The sequence below is a fragment of the Leptidea sinapis genome, chromosome 18 (genome assembly GCF_905404315.1).
Source record: "Leptidea sinapis chromosome 18, ilLepSina1.1, whole genome shotgun sequence".
Taxonomy (NCBI): Eukaryota; Metazoa; Arthropoda; class Insecta; order Lepidoptera; family Pieridae; genus Leptidea; species Leptidea sinapis.
The window spans coordinates 797,395-814,270 of NC_066282.1; the positions used below are offsets into that span (position 1 = coordinate 797,395).

Sequence of the window (16,876 nt, forward strand, 5' to 3'; positions counted from 1 at the left end):
ACGGTGAAAGAGCAGGGTAACACAATTAAAATACTGGTAAACAAAAACACAGACCTCTCCAACAAAAATAAAAATCTTGAACTCCGTATTTCTGCAATGGAACAACGGTCACAAGAATTCGAACAAAAACTACTTGCATCCACCTTGGAGATAGCAGGGATTCCTGAAACCCCAAACCAAAATACCCTGGATATTGTCAAGTCAGTCGCGGCGAAACTCAAAGTCAACTTTCAAACTCTGGTAAGTGTTCGGCGAGTGTCTCGCCGTCGTAAAGAGCACCCCGGACCAATTATAGTTGAGCTCCGGACAAAAAGTGCACGAGATGAATGGATCACATCTGCAAGGAACACAGAAATCCAGATGGGAAACATCATGCCAAACCTTCAAGCTGAAGCAGCTACACGTCGTCTCTATGTCCGTGCAGCCCTAACCCAATATACTAAGACCTTGTTATATAACACCAAGCAACGTCTAAACGGGACATTCAAATATATCTGGTGCAAAGAAGGCAAGATATAAGAAACTTGAGGATTCTGAACGTGTGTTCATTATACGATCGGAATCAGACATAGAATCGCGTTTGTAATCATAAGGTAACATAACATAATAAATATACAATGTCGAATAATCTAAATGAAATTTATAATTGCACGTCTGTTCCTTGTCACGGAATTATCTAAACTAATAAAAAAATACAGCACAACCACTGACATGATATTACTTGGTGATTTAAATATTAATCTGAAAACACATTCCTCACACCGGGATTTATATACTAATATGCTGTCAAAGTATGGATTATTATGTGGTATATCTGACTACACAAGAATCGATATACGCAGTAATCGCGTAACCAAGACGTGCATTGATCACATTTATGCAAGGCTACTTAATTGGCATGCGTACTCGGCGGCTGTGGACACCGCATAAAATAAAAAAAATTATAAATAAATTAAATAGTTTTAAAGCTCCTTGACAAGATCAAATTAAAGTTGTAGACATTAAATTAATAACTCATAAGATGTCTGCTGCCATTACAAGGCTCATTAACGCCTGCATAGAAAGTGGAAGGTATCCAAACGAACTTAAACGCGGTTGTGTTCGACCAATACATAAGAAAGGGCAACATGATGAGGTGTCTAACTATCGACCCATTACGTTGTTGTCGAGTATTAATAAAATTACCGAGAAGTTCTTTAGTGAGCAGGTACATACTTTCTACATAAACAATAAAATCATAACTTATAACCAATTTGGATTTCAACCAAATAAAAGCACGACATTATTACTATCTAAATTTACAGATAAAATAAATGAAGCCCTTATGACAGAAAGCATGTACTAGCTCTTTTCCTCGACTTTTCACGCGCTTTTGACACATTAAATCATAAACGGCTAATTAATAAACTTTATAATACTGGCATACGTGGCCCAATGTTAAAATGGTGTGAAAGTTACCTACTAAATAGATCGTACTGTGTCAAGGTTAACGAAAGCTACAGTAAGACTGTGGCAGCTGACGTGGGAATTGCACAGAGATCTGTGCTCGGTCCTCTACACTTCATTGCCTAAATTAATGACATGAACAATGTCCTGAATCACTGTACCTCATTTCAGTACGCAGACGATACATGTCTACTTGTATCTGATAAAGATATATTTGAAGCGTTCATTAAGCAAGTAGATCTAGATAACGTGAACAAATGGTGTCATGACAATGGATTAGTTCTAAATGCGAGCAAAACCAAATATATACACATTTGCTCCGCACATAATAAAACCCAACATTCGAACGGAGAAAGCTTGGTAGCTAACGAACATCTGTGCTTACACCAAAATAAGAGTATATGTCAATGCCCCACTGTTGAGATGGTTGAAAAACGTACATATCTGGGCCTGATCATAGACAGCAAGTTTAATTGGCTACCTCAAATAAGTTGAGTATGTGAAAAACTAAGAGCATTTCTGGCTAACGTTTACATTATTAAAGACAGGATACCATTAAAGGTGAAACTTATGCTTTGTAACGCCCTCGCTGACTCAATAATAGGATATGGTATTAGTAGTTACGGCAGAACTTTTAAAACATACCTCGATTGTATTCTCCAACTACAAAAGAGAATTCTAAAAAGTATTGTACCACGAAATATTAGACAAAATACAAAGACAATGCACTATTTCGGTACTGTAAAGTACTTCCAGTTCACTCTAAAATAACATTCTGTCTGCTAAAAGAGCATTTCTTTAATAAAAACATACAGATTGACATACATCATAACATTCAAACTCGTCTAAAATCTAACAAGAGACTAGAGACAATTGGTGCTAGAAATACATATGGTGAAAGAACCACTAAATATATATTATTCCGAGGCTATTAAATAAACTAAACACCTCTTTTATTGATAGCATTACAGAGGCAAATTTGAAACACAAATTAAAAATATATTTTTTAAACAACACCTGTAGATGGCTTGTAAAGTTGAACACTGAACCGGTTCCATTGTTTGCTCGGCGGATTAGTGTGTTCGTTTGCAAACAAGAAATAGTTGTTAGTGTCGATAGCAGCTTGATTCCTTCGAAAGGCAAACACATAATCTATTCGCCGGTCGCCCAGAAGACTCGCGATACACTCAAAAAGAATTTAAACACTACGTTCAGATACACTGATCACTGATGAGTGATGACAACTGGTGAACATTCAAATAACGAAAAAAAATAAGTCTTTAATAGGGAATCCCTCACAATTATAGTTTATCGATACTTTTTTACACTTATTTAGCAAATATCTACCCAATGCTAGGATACAACTGTTTTTGTGTTATTCGAATGTTATAATAATTTTAACATTTTATAAATTTAATAAACTTTTAAAAAGTATTTTTTTACGAGTTTTGTGAGTTGTGAGTGACTACAAGGATTTTTTAATGTGGCAGAGTCATGGTGTCGTCCTGTGACGACAGTACGCTCACTCACACAAAAAATTCGAATTGTCGAGGATCCAGTCTCTGTGAACGGCTAGATCACTTGGCGTTGCTAAGACTTTTCCGAACAACTGCTTGACCTAAATCCTGCCGCCGAATTCCACTTTCGCATGACTCGCCACAAATTTATTTATTTATTTTATTTTAAATAAATTAAGATATCATTTCCGTCATCAGGATGTCAGGCGTTCCCTTACAGTGCCTCTTTCAAAGAACTCTTCCTTGACATGGATATCTTTAAAATCAGCCTGTACACCTTTCTAAAATCCCGGCAACGCTCCTGTGATTCCTTTGATGTTGTAAGAGAATGTGGGCGGCAGTGATCATTTAATATCAGGTGTCCCGTACGCTCATTTATCCATTTTAATAAAACCTGAGTACAACGGGTAAGTTGTTCCGGTTTTTAAAAATTAGATTGCTTTTTATTACATAACATGTAAGATATTAAAACACGTTATTGTTTATTTCTACTTTGTTTATAATTATTATCTGTTTACTATTTAAACAAAAGAAAAATGATTTAAATACTTAGTGCGTAGTGTTTTAAGGGTTTTTTACGATATTTCTAGAAACACTGTGCGCTAAGTATTTAAAGTTAAATAGCTTTTTAAATCGGGTATTAATCGATATTATTCATTATCGATATTAATATTTATCGATATATTGTGTCTTACTCTAAGCCCGTTCTCGTTCTTACGATTTAAAACGGTCCGACGCGTTTGAAGTCACCGCGCGAAGCGAACAGGCAACATCGCTTCCGTTCTGTCCTTTGAACTTGAAACGCGCGGGGTGGCAACATCGCACATTTTGATGTGCAAAGATTCGAGTTCATTGAACCATTGACCCAGTGACACAATTATTATACAGCACGTTGATATTGGCTCAAAATTAAAAGTCTACATTTTGACTTAATTGATGCACGATTTCGTTCATGTTTTGTATGTCGTCAGCAAATGCTATAACAAGTATGTGGCTACATTTATTTCATAAAAGCAAAATTCATATATATAGTATAGTATTTACCACATGGAAATAACATAACATATTGAGTCCACACTTGGTAAACGTCATGAACCTACATCAGTGCGTAAAGAGGCATGTCGAACATGGGGAGAAGAACTGATAAGAAACTCCCAATCCTTTAAATCATTTATAAGCAAGTAGCTGGGCAAAAGTCTCCAAAGCCGAAGGCTAGAACCCAAAATGGCGTTAAGAATAATGATAAGGTGGTTAAAAAGGCCACTCTGTGACTCCTGGCACCTAAAAAATATCACAGCAAAAATCCTCTCCATTGCCCAAGGTTGGCCTTGAATCCGTTCACGGAAATGACCGTTCAGAAAAAAATTAATGTGCGGAAATTACACGAAAACAATGTTCACGAGCTTCGCTGCCAGGTGTACTGCGAGGAATTGAAAACTAAGTTTTTCGCACACAATCATCTAATAGTTGAATAAAGCTGTTGTTCTTCGGTAGTGCGGTATCTAGTATTACGAAGTATTTACATCCTCTTTGGTATCTCTATGGTAGTTGGATCGTAGCGGAGGCCATTTCTTAATCTAAGCTGGTTCATAATCAATATATTTTGAATCTTTATATGCTGCTTATCTATTAAAATCTTAACGTGCCATCTATAGTATTTACATAGCAACGTATGCAATAGTATACCTTGCCGTACGATTTAAACAGTTTTAGGTGATGATACTTATGCTTAAGGTTTGTAATTATATTACCTGTATACTGTTAAAGCTAATGCATGTAACCTCAGAAGATATGCATACTTTTTAGAGATACAATGTGCCATCATAAAATTAAAACTAGCTTGTTATCAAGTAACACATTAACGATATGGGGGAGGTGTGTATTAGTGTTGAACGTCTTACTCAAAATAGGGAGACCTCTTTCAACTCATTTAAAGTTAAGATACAAGCAAGTAAGATTAATACATTTTTCGATGCCAAGTTTTGGCCTGTGGGGCTCGTATACCGACGTTATAAGGAACGACAGTTGTATACTGCTTTAATTAATAAAAAATATTATGGGTGGTAAGCCAACCAATATAACATTAGCTAGGTTTAACTGTAGTTCTGTAAATAGATCTGCAGAACAAATAAAGAAGTTATCAGAGAACGTTGAAATTTTTTGACCCTGCAGGAGACTTGGCTCCTCCCACATGATTTAGGTTCTGTGAACTTGTTTTGTTTTGTGTGGTGGCACTGCACCATGATTGACACTTAGCCTGACTTTCAAATCATAGTGGCCCAGCATATATTGTCGGCCCAGTTGGCCCAGAGCCATCACACAGAACCCATTACAAAAAATATCCGATGCATAGGGACGCAGGTTTTACTAAATAGTGACTGACCGATTAAAAATATTCTGCATTCATGAGGCGAAATCGTTACTGTTAGTGCTTTTATAATGATATTAATATTATATAATTAATTAAATACGTACATATGAAATTCTCCAAATTTATAAATCCATACAGCATGTTTTATAACATACAAAGCATGCAACTATAATGGACCCGGCACACTATGCTCCCTACGCTGCTCATTGCTATGCTCCTCACGCTACCGCAATGTAGCCGTCTCTGGCCACTCACTGCTCTAATCGCGACGATTGTTCTTTTGACTCGCGCTATAAAATCCCACAATATAAGGAGCGGTGGGCACGACGAGGAGCATGTTGTCCGGCATGACCATAAATGTTGCCACAGAAAGTTTCTGCCTCTATCCTTGTAACTCATGCCACGTCGAGTGTGTGGCACCTGGCAGGCCCAAGTGATTGCAAGTTTTATGCGACTACTTGTCAACAATAATATTAAGCCGAACAGAATAGCACCTATTACTAATCACACTCCTACAGTGAGCTGTCAAATTGTAAATTATCATTATGCATTAATTAATTCAGAATTAAATATTAAAAATAGAAAAAAAAGATAAGGCTGTATGGCTTGGTTCCCTTGCCTGCTCTCTCGAGGGAATGATAAAAAAAATATATCATAAATTTGACAGAATAGTTGATAACGTGACATTTCGTAAACATTAAAATAATTTGTGATTTCATTTATAAACTCTGTTACTCTAATAAACACAATAAATAATTAATTATAAATTCAATTACAATGGCATTTATGCCGATAAGGTTGGTGCGCTGTTTAGCGCTTCAGAAAAATTCATATTGCACTTTATTGCAGAGATCATTGGCATACAAAAGTTCCATATCTCTAGACACCTTATATCCAAATAGCTCACTGAAGCTGAGCACTCCATCATTCGTAAGTACTAATTTATATATTATTTATAAACAGATGTTCACACATCGTGTCCTCATTTGGATCTGATAACTAGTTGGGTTTTCATTTATTGTTAAACTCTTTCATCTATCAAATCAGTCTATAGTGATATGTATTTATTATAGTTGACGCTAGGTCTGAGTACAGTGAACACCTCGTTTATATTAAATCATCTTTAAAGGCTACTTGCTAGCTACAACACTACATGTTGTACCCACTTTGTTCCAGACTCCAAATCCAAATGAGAAGTTCTCTGGTTATGTTCCAATTGAGAAGTTAGATATAACCTACAGTGCTAGCTCGGGTCCAGGTGGACAGAATGTTAATAAAGTAAGTTACTCCATGTTTTTGTATGCTTCTTCTGTACTGTTTCAGGTACCTCCCTCCTATATACATGTGTTGTATATTTTACAATATTGTAGTCATTTACATTTTACAGAATAGCACTACCACAAAATACCATCCTGAATAGGGATTCATTATATAAGTAGTTTTCCTAACAGATCTTCACACAACCAAGGGCATGTTACTCGATAAACATACAAAAGGTAGACAGTGCAAACTGTAAAATGCTCTGGACCACTCAGAAAGAGAAAGATACATAGACCCAAATAAGATGGAGGGAGGTGATATGGTTTCAGTAGCTGGTGGGACCTGGATGACCATAGTCAGGAATAGACAAAAATGGAAAAAGAAAGAGCAGTCTTGTACCAATCAGATGGGGTCCAATCTTTATTTTTAAAAGTATTAACGTAGACATAAAAGTATTGACACATTTCTCTTCTTTTTATATTCTTTGAGTAGTTATTAGTTTGGAATAAATATAGGAGAGGCCAAAAACTGAGCTATTATGTCATAAAAAAATTCTGATGTACTTTCATTGACCTGGAATATTCTCTCAATGAGGTTGGAATATTGGAACAAGAGTTTACAGCATTAGCTTAACTTAGCACAGGAGCTGTTAAGGCCACACTTCATTGAAGACAAGGCTGAATGACAAGGAAACTTGTGTCAAACAAAAAAATTTGAATAATTTTAATAAAATTTTTCAGGTTCATACAAAGGTTGATTTAAGATTTAAAGTAAGTGAGGCGGACTGGATTCCACAAGAGATACGGGAAAAAATACTGGAAATGGTAAGGAATTACCTCCTCTTGAAGATATAACTTTAATTTTACTTTTATTTATGGAAGAGGACAAACAAGGGTATGGGGTCATGTGATGGTAAGTGATCAATGATAGAAGTCCAGACTCACTTGCAACAACAGAGGAGTTACAGTGTTCTGTTGTTTATAGTGATTGTACAATTAAATTAAGTAAAATTGCTATAGTTCACCTTAAAGATCCTACATTGAAGAAAAAACTGACACACACATATAAGCTCTATTTATTAAATAAACTAAATAACTATGTACAATTTTTAAATTTACAACATTGTTAATAAATACGTAAATATATATCCCAACCATTAATAATGACTGTAAAAAACTTGTATCAAGATGGATAATGACCAAAAACTATAAGGAGACCATTTTATGTATTTTGAAGTAAACATAATACAGTTTATATCTGCATACTCTATAATATGTATCAATTTATTAACTGTTTATATTTATAACCAAAAAACATACAGTAAAATCTAAAGAATTTTATTCTTTATGTATTTAGAAAACTTATTATACAGTATTTGAGTGAACACAATACACACTTACTCACACAAATGCACACATTGTCATATACACACACACACACATCATATTAGTGTTAAGTAGGTACCTACTTAATGCTAATAGATATGGAAGAGCCGGGTGGGATCTTCTGACACAGCGGCTGCCCCAAAAAATATAACACAGTAAAGGATATAAACATTATTTTACAGGAGAGCAAAAAAACATATTTTTGACTAGCCGTACAAAAATACATAAATAACACTAAAGTGACTATTGTGTGATAAAGGTAATATTATTGCCTATATTTGCGTAAATTTAGAATTTGTTTTGGCATCTTTATGCATGTTTGATGAGACCTACTAACTTCACAATAGTTATTTTGGTCTATTTAACTCTTAACCACCAAATTGAAACACAGCATGATACCTTACTATGTGTTTGACATTGTTTTTTTTTAATTTCTTAACTTGTTTATTCATTTAGAAGCATAGTAAAGCACTATTAAATTTTAATAAGATTGACAAAATATGTTATACAATATGAAACTCATTTATGAAGTTAAAATAATAATAATAATAATCATTTATTTCGGATTCACTCATGAGATTACATCCATATTTGTTAGTACAATTTGCAAACTTACAAAATAGTGTTAGTAATTACTTATTAAATCACATATTTAGAAAATAAATAAAATAAAATAACAGGCTGGTCCGGGTGGACCTCCCGATGATGTCGGTAAATTTCTATGCGACTGCATGTAGCCGTATCCAACGATCCAGCATCGGGGAGTCCCACCGGTCCGACAGCGCATGCAGTATGGTGTTGGGACTGTCGCGCATGCGGCGCATGGTAGAAGCGCACTGCTTGCGCATGATGGCCGCAAAGCCATCTGTGTGAGCTGCCGCGAACATAGCGGAGGCGCTGCAGTGGCGCGGCAGTCCCATTAGCACCCGGAACGCGTTATTATATTGAACACGCAGATCGCTGTATGTCCGCAGTGTGTAGTTAACCCATAGGCTGCAGGTGTAAAATGACTGACAGTACGATTTAAAAAGCGCAACTTTAACAGTCTCCGTGCATCGTGAAAATCTGCGGGCCAACATGTTGCATCGGACAGACAGCGCTCTGCGCTCTCTTTCAATATCTATATTGTCATTGAGGTCCTCGGTAACCCAGTGACCCAAATACTTCACTTGCTTAACTTTATTTAGAGCTGTACCACATAAGCTGAATGTCGGAACGAATGTGTATCGCTTTTTATCCGGCCAGAAAATCATTATTTCACTCTGTTTCGCGTTGTATTTGAGCCCGTGTGCCACCGCATAGCACTCACAAATTCTCAGAAGCACCATATCGTCTGCGTAGCTGATATTGTTCACGCACACTCCATCAATGTGACACCCGACGCCGGAGCTGTTGAGCTCATCGATCAGTCGGTTGACATACAGGCTGAAGAGCTTGGGAGAGGTCAGCCCCCCCTGCCTCACCCCGCATTCCAGTCCGTACTCCTCCGAGGCAGAGCCTGCCCATCTTACATAGTTCTTTTGCATATTATACCAATACATAAATAATAGCACGATTTCCCTAGGTATAGACGTTTCATCCCTTAATTTATCCCACAGAATGTCGTACGATACAAGATCGAAAGCTTTCGATAAATCAAGGTAGCATGCGTATACTGGGGTCTTTCTACTAGTGTAATACCGTACAGTCTGCTTGAGGGCCAGGATAGCACTCTCGGTGGAAAGCCCGGGCCTGAAACCGAACTGCGCGTCGTTTAGCGAGACGTATTTATCCAGATGTTTACCGAGCAGACTGTCCAGCACTTTAGCGACCACTGTGACCAGAGAAATCGGTCTATAGTTGTTCACATCTGATGCATCACCAGTTTTATTTTTGATTATTGGTACAACTATAGTGCGCATCAGATTATCAGTAAGATGGGAGTGACCTAAACACAGGGTAAACAACATAGAAAGCACTCTGGGTAAGTGTAGACCCGCGTGCTGCAGGTGCTCGATGCTAAGGCTGTCGTGACCCGGGGATTTACCTCTCACCATGCCTCTGATCACCGCACACACTTCCTCTGCCGTAAAATTAACACTACGCTCACTACCATCCTCTGCATCGGGCTCCTGCCGCGCTGGTCCCAGAGGAGAGTGCACCCTGAACTGGTGGGAGAACATAGTGGCAATGTCCCTATGCTCGTGTACTCCCGCCACGCTAATGGGGAGGCCCGGCTTATGATTCATTTTATTTGTGTTTTTCCAGAACTGACCGAACTTCTTGTGTGAGTGTAAGTCGGCTATAATATCCATTTTTATTTGTTGCTGATTATTCTGACACCACTTTAATTTTGACTTAAAAGCGCGCCTTGCTTCACACATACATTATAAAGACGGCCGGCCCCAGGCCTACCCCCATACAACCAGGCTTGAAAACAAAGCCGAGCCCTCTACGCTTTTGGGTAACATTATAACTACATATAGCGGCCTCCGACAGTATACAAATAATATCGTCATACATGCTATCTAATAGGATTTTATGATTTTTGTTACAACACATATAATCTGAGTAGTTTCTTAATTCTGAAGGAAAATCAATTTCACAAAGTCTAGAGTGACATACATTTTTAAATTTCTCTATTTGAGTCGAGTCACGTTGACCCCAGACTATTCTATTTACACTATCATTACGTGTAAGCTTAGTCTTAACTAAATTAAAATTACATTGTATAGATACAGGGTAATGATCAGACCAATAAGTATTATATAACACACAGGCCGCGGACACGGAGTGCCGCGCGGCACAAGTAACAACACAGTGGTCGAGCCATCGCAGACAGCCATGCGCATCACTGACAAATGTATGACAGTCCGGCGGCATCAATTCCAAATCTACACAAGACCACGATTGTTCCTTACAAAAATTTAAGAGCTCAGTAGCAAATGATTCACCAGGGTGCGCATTGTAGTCCCCTAACATAAACACTGACTCAACATTGTGACTGTCAATTATAAATGTCAAAAATAAAACATAAAATACCAGCTTATTCTTCATAAATCAAATATCGAGATTGGTCATTTATAGGCAAATCCCACCAAAAATTTTCTTGATTTGGGCATCAGAAGCACCAGCGTGGTAAGAATCTCTTTTTTCTTGGAATCTTAATGCCATGTGGTTGATCAATGGTTTTTGGTCCAACGATTAAATATTTTTTGTGAATAATAAATATTAATGAAATCCAGAAAGCTAATTGATCATCACTAAATGAAGTCTTGTAAAACATGTTATGTGAAACTCTTAAAAATTTTACCTGAACAACCAAACTCAATTGAAAGTCATTTAATTGATCAGTAAATTTCGTACATTCTCATGTACATTTGCATATTTTGTTGACATGGGATGTGTCAGTTTCTGTTTATCTGCATCTTCACATGTCATTTATAGGAGTCACTCGGTCTAGCAGTATGTGGTTCTGAACAATGATAAGTGGTTCCTGATAAACGGAAAAAAATCTGAAGCTGAACGATTTCGTTTACCCGTAGCTTTCATATTCAATATCAGAACTGGCTGTCTCAGAAATTATATCTGCGATATAATTTAGATCAGCCACCGAGTCATCACAACTTTTCCCGAGATCAGATAATGTAATTAAATTTTACATCTCTGGTACTCTTGGGTTCATGCTTTGGTCCAAACTGAAAAGAAGCAAAACCCAAACCTGTGCTAAGCGCATTTAAGAAAACAATATAATATGAGCAAAAGAATAAGCAGCAACCTGCTTTTTAAGACATTCAGTTTAAAAGAAAGAAGGTAGGTTAATATTTAGGTTTAGATTATTTCAGAAATCAACATAAGAACCTTGTTAAATGTTATTTATTATCAAATTGCTAAGAACTTACCTACAACTCATAATTAAATACAATTTCCCATAGTTATTTACATTTTTGTTGGCAGCGAATCCATTGAAGCATTTATGAGTTCAACTGAATTTAATCTGAAAGGTGCTTCTCTTCTGCTATCTTTCTGCTTCGACTCATATTAAAGTAGTATATTATACCAATAATAATTTGGAAAAACTGATTTTAAAAGTCTTAAATTTTACGTCACGACTTAATACTGTCCGCTGCGGACTGCGTTTATGATGAACGGCAGACGCTCGCTACCCTCCTCTGCTTACTCCCCATACCCTTCTCTTAAAATTACGTGGACTCTGCGGTTTCCCACCAAATTGAAAAATACCAAAATCCTATCTCAAAGGTTGACGCACGTGTGCTATGCTGTGAATTTATTAGTCAAGTAGGTTTATAAGCAACAACAATATCCAAATATAAAACACAGGAAGTCTCAATTACCCACACCAAAAACAGTAAGTGCATGCCACTTGCTGTGTTTCATATTGGTAACTGTCTCTTGCTGTATTTTTGTTTTACAAATTGTGTGTCAGTCTGAGCCCTTACTGTGTTTTGTAATTTTGTAACTTGAAAACTATGGCCTCTTTTAAAATATGGGTTTTTCCATATTGTAGGGAATTACTGTGTTAGTAGAATTTTGTTAAAATTTTGATTTTGAGTATACAGGGACATTCCCTGTGTTTATTTTTGGGACAGCCGACAGGTTTTGTCACATAAAACAAGGCTCCAGCCAATTATATCTTGTACTACTTTTGAGACCAATAAAGAAATTTTAATTTTAACTTTTATTGAGATATACGAGACATTACCGAGACACAACACATGCAGCCACCTAGTATAGAATGTATGTAAACATGTAATATACACAATTTGTTATATTTTTAAAGTGATAACCCTCACTTTTAGGATTAATACACAAATGTAATATACATGCCAATTACTAAGTGAACTCAATATCAAGGTTCACACAGAGTTTATGTTATAATTAGATTACAATGTTTGGTAGCATGGCAATAAGCTGACCAAGGAGGGTTATATCGTCTTCCGGTCAGACACCACACGCTCCCAGCAGCTAAATCTGGCCGACTGCCTGCAGAAGTTGAGAACACTCATACGTAATGCTGCAGTTTCGGAGAGAAAACCCTCTCCAGAGACAGAAGAACGGATAAGGCAGAGGTAAGGTGATTGGCATTTGGGCATTGTAGTAACAGTCATGTCTGGTTAGCGGGAGGCACAGACGGTGTGAGAGATCTTTGTAACATCTAAAACATATGTTAAGCTAATTTTTTTGTTACTTTGAAAAATACAAATATAAAAAATATTTGTAACAATTTGAACTAATAATTGTTTACAAAACACATTACTTACATAATCTTTATAGTATACCCCATTGTGATTGGTGAGGTTCTATTATTGCATTTCAATGTTAATGTGGTGACAATGGATGGTGTATCTGAAGCCACGCCATCTGTCCATAACAGTGTCAATCAATATGACCATCAGTAATAACCAAATATAACTCCATCTTTGGAATTTTTTGTTTGATTGAATTTCTTGGCACCTTTTCTCATGAAAGGTAAATCTTTTCCGAAGTGGTGGTAAATGGGGTAGTGTATAACATTTGACATTCAGTGGTGTCATTTCTTTGACCGAAATGAATAAAGTGATATTGATTTTATTTTGAAGTACTTAGTAGTAATACTGGCTGGTGTGTACAGACACCTGCGCGCGGCCCGGCTGAGGGTGACCCTGAAGCGAGAGGAGAGCGTGCGCCGGGAGCTGCAGCGACCGCCACCTCGCCTGGACTTATGATTCTTTCATTAAATTGGGCACCAGTATTGTGGTAGCACCAGTGCTGTGGTAACACCACTCTTTGCTATTCCATAATATTACATGCATCAACAGTTCATTGAATTAAGCGCAATTTTGTTTTAGAATTTAGATCTTGCAAAGCTTAGTTTGTACACCAAGAATATAAATATAAATATTGCATAATGTATCTAATATATATGTACAACCGCATCCCAGTCGCTAACTACGACACGCCAAAAACTTGGATATCATCTGAGAAATTTTGTGCCACATGGAAACTGTGGAATGATCTTCCTTGCGCGATGTCTGACCTCGCAGGACGATACGACATGCTTCTCTTACATACAATGAGTTAGTTATAGATGTGGCCGACTCCACTTGATTGTGGTGTGGATGAGGACAGCTGTTAGTTACTTAGGAGATGTTTTGTTATCTATAATAATGTAATATTATATATTGGTAAGATTGTGTAAGATTTAGTCACATAGAGTACGAACTGTTGATGTGTGCCCAATTTAATACAAGAAAAAGTGTAAAATGTATACCTAATAGGAATGTAATTATATACCTACTACTTAAAATATAATTACCTAAAATGAAAATGTGGTTTGATTCAATAAAGTACTTTGAAATATCTTTTACACTGATTTCGGGCTTGTGTGCAACTGAGTATCCTACTCAGTGAGTATTCTACTACATTCCTTATCAAGTATTTTTATATGTGGATGTGTGTAGGTTTATTACCAACACCAGCTGACCCGGCCAACTTTATTTTGTCGTATAAATTAGGTACCTACCCCGCGCCCGCTTATCTCAGTTGTTTGGCTGAATTATTTGTACTGCGAATGTATAGGTACCTACTTAGTCAAAAAAATAAAGTTTCCGGATAAGTAATCACCAACAATTCATATAAGTACTAAAACCTCCGAAACACGCTGCATCTTACGGTAAAAGTATTATTCCAATCGGTTTAGTAGTTTTCGCAGTATAACCGAACAGAAAAAACGGGCTCCCATTTATTAGAATAGATTTGAATAAAATAAATCCTCATGGATAAGCTACATTTAGGTACTTACTTAGGTATTTACATAATATATAAGTATATATAAGGATACAAATAAGAAAAATGGTATGTACCTACTTACGCTTTGATAATGTTTAAGTCTGTGGGTAGGTTATCTTATTTTGTTTATAAACGACGGCCCTGTACTTTCTCCGGGGCGTAAAAAGAATAGGGGAGTCCCAGGCCCATGGGTGTCGTAAGAGGCGACTAAGGGCTTTTTAGAAGTGGGAGAGTCACGCTGCCGTCTTATGACGTCAGCACAATCGGGCCAGACTCGTCCGGGTTAATTACCACACTCGCACAGAATACCGGCGTGAAGTAGCGGCCTAGTGCCGCTATGTTTCGCATAGGTTAGTGTCGAGGACCGGAGGCCATCCCTCCCCCCCCCCCCCCACACAAATTATGAGAGCGGTCCGTAAAAAGATAATCGCCGTCCACCACCACCTTGAGACGGCGCAGCCGGCCTTGTGTTTCCTTACGGAGACGCAGATATCTCGACCTAGCAATACGTCATATTTAACGTACCCCGGGTACAAAATTGAGCACAATTTTTTGCCTCATGCCGGGGTATGTGTGTACGTTAGGGAGGATATCTGCTGTCGCCGTCTCGGCAATTTTGAGGGTAGGAACCTGTCTACTCTCTGGCTCCGCGTAGATTTAGACGACCGCGTCCGTATCTATGCGTGTGTCTACAGGTCCCATAGTGGTAACGCAGAAACCGATCATCTCATGGGCTGCGTTCAAGCTGCAATTGACGTCGTGCTTGCACAGATCCCCTCCGCTGAAATAGTGGTCTTGGGTGATTTCAACGGGCACAATGCCGAATGGCTTGGATCACGTACCACAGACTACGCAGGGCGATCTGTGCATAATTTTGCATTGGCGTATGGTCTGTCCCAATTGGTTGAGTCGCCAACGCGGCTCCCGGATGTGGATAGTCACATGCCGTCCTTATTAGATCTTCTGCTGACTACACATCCCGATGGTTACCAGGTCTTTGTCGACGCCCATCTTGGAACGTCCGACCATTGCCTGGTCAGGAGTGTAGTGCCTATCCGACGCCAACGTCGCAGACCACCAGCGACCCGCCGCGTTTGGCACTACAAGTCAGCAGATTGGGATAGGATGCGTTCCTTTTTTGCATCCTACCCTTGGGGCAAGGTTTGTTTCTCTTCGGATGATCCTAGTGCCTGCGCCATTGCAGTAGGCGATGTGATACTGCAGGGCATGGATATTTTTATACCAAGCTCTGTAGTACCGATCGGTGGCAGATCACAGCCCTGGTTCGATGCGTCAGTTAAAGCAGCATCTGACTGCAAAAAACAGGCGTATCGAACTTGGGTTGCGGCGCTGGGCACAAAGGATCCGAACTGCAAAGTTCTTAAGAGGAAATATAACCGTGCCTCCAGTGCGAAGTCTAAGCACGTCGTCAAAATCGGCGAGCAGCTTTCCAGTTACCCGACCGGAACACGTAAGTTCTGGTCGTTGTCGAAAGCTGCTCTTGGTAACTTCAACCAGCCGTCCATGCCGCCGTTGCACATGAGGAATGACACCCTGGCCCATACGGCAAAAGAGAAAGCCGAGCTCCTGTGCGCTCTTTTCGCCTCCAACTCGACTCTTGACGACAACGGAAAAACACCGCCGACCATCCCGCGGTGTCAGAGCTCTATGCCTGAAGTACAGTTCAGACAGAAAACTGTTAGGCGAGCTCTGTTTTCGTTGGACGTCAGGAAGTCGAGCGGGCCGGATGGCATTTCTCCAATCGTGCTTAGAACGTGTGCCCCTGAGTTGACGCCGGTGCTAACGCGTTTATTCCGGCACTCTTATTCCAAAGGCGTAGTCCCTGACTCATGGAAGTCAGCCCTTGTCCATCCGATCCAAAAAAAAAGGAGACAGTTCGGATCCGGCGAACTACAGGCCTATTGCTATCACCTCCCTGCTCTCCAAAATCATGGAGAGCATAATTAGCCACCAGCTTTTGGTATACCTAGAGGGTCACCAGTTGATCAACGACCGACAGTACGGGTTTCGCCATGGACGGTCGGCAGGTGATCTTCTGGTATACCTAACACATAGATGGGCGGCGGCTATTGAAAGCAAGGGGGAAGGCCTGGCAGTTAGCCTGGATA

At 38.6% G+C, this 16,876-nt stretch overlaps 1 protein-coding gene across 1 annotated transcript; it reads left to right on the plus strand.

The window, feature by feature from the left end:
* Nucleotides 1–6,006: 6,006 nt before the first annotated feature.
* On the plus strand, nt 6,007–14,286 carry LOC126969650 (peptidyl-tRNA hydrolase ICT1, mitochondrial). Its single transcript, XM_050815217.1, has 5 exons — nt 6,007–6,264; nt 6,511–6,612; nt 7,335–7,418; nt 12,879–13,048; nt 13,591–14,286. The coding sequence occupies exons 1-5, from the start codon at nt 6,112–6,114 to the stop codon at nt 13,682–13,684; spliced, it is 603 nt and encodes a 200-aa protein (XP_050671174.1). The 5' UTR covers nt 6,007–6,111; the 3' UTR covers nt 13,685–14,286.
* Nucleotides 14,287–16,876: the final 2,590 nt, after the last annotated feature.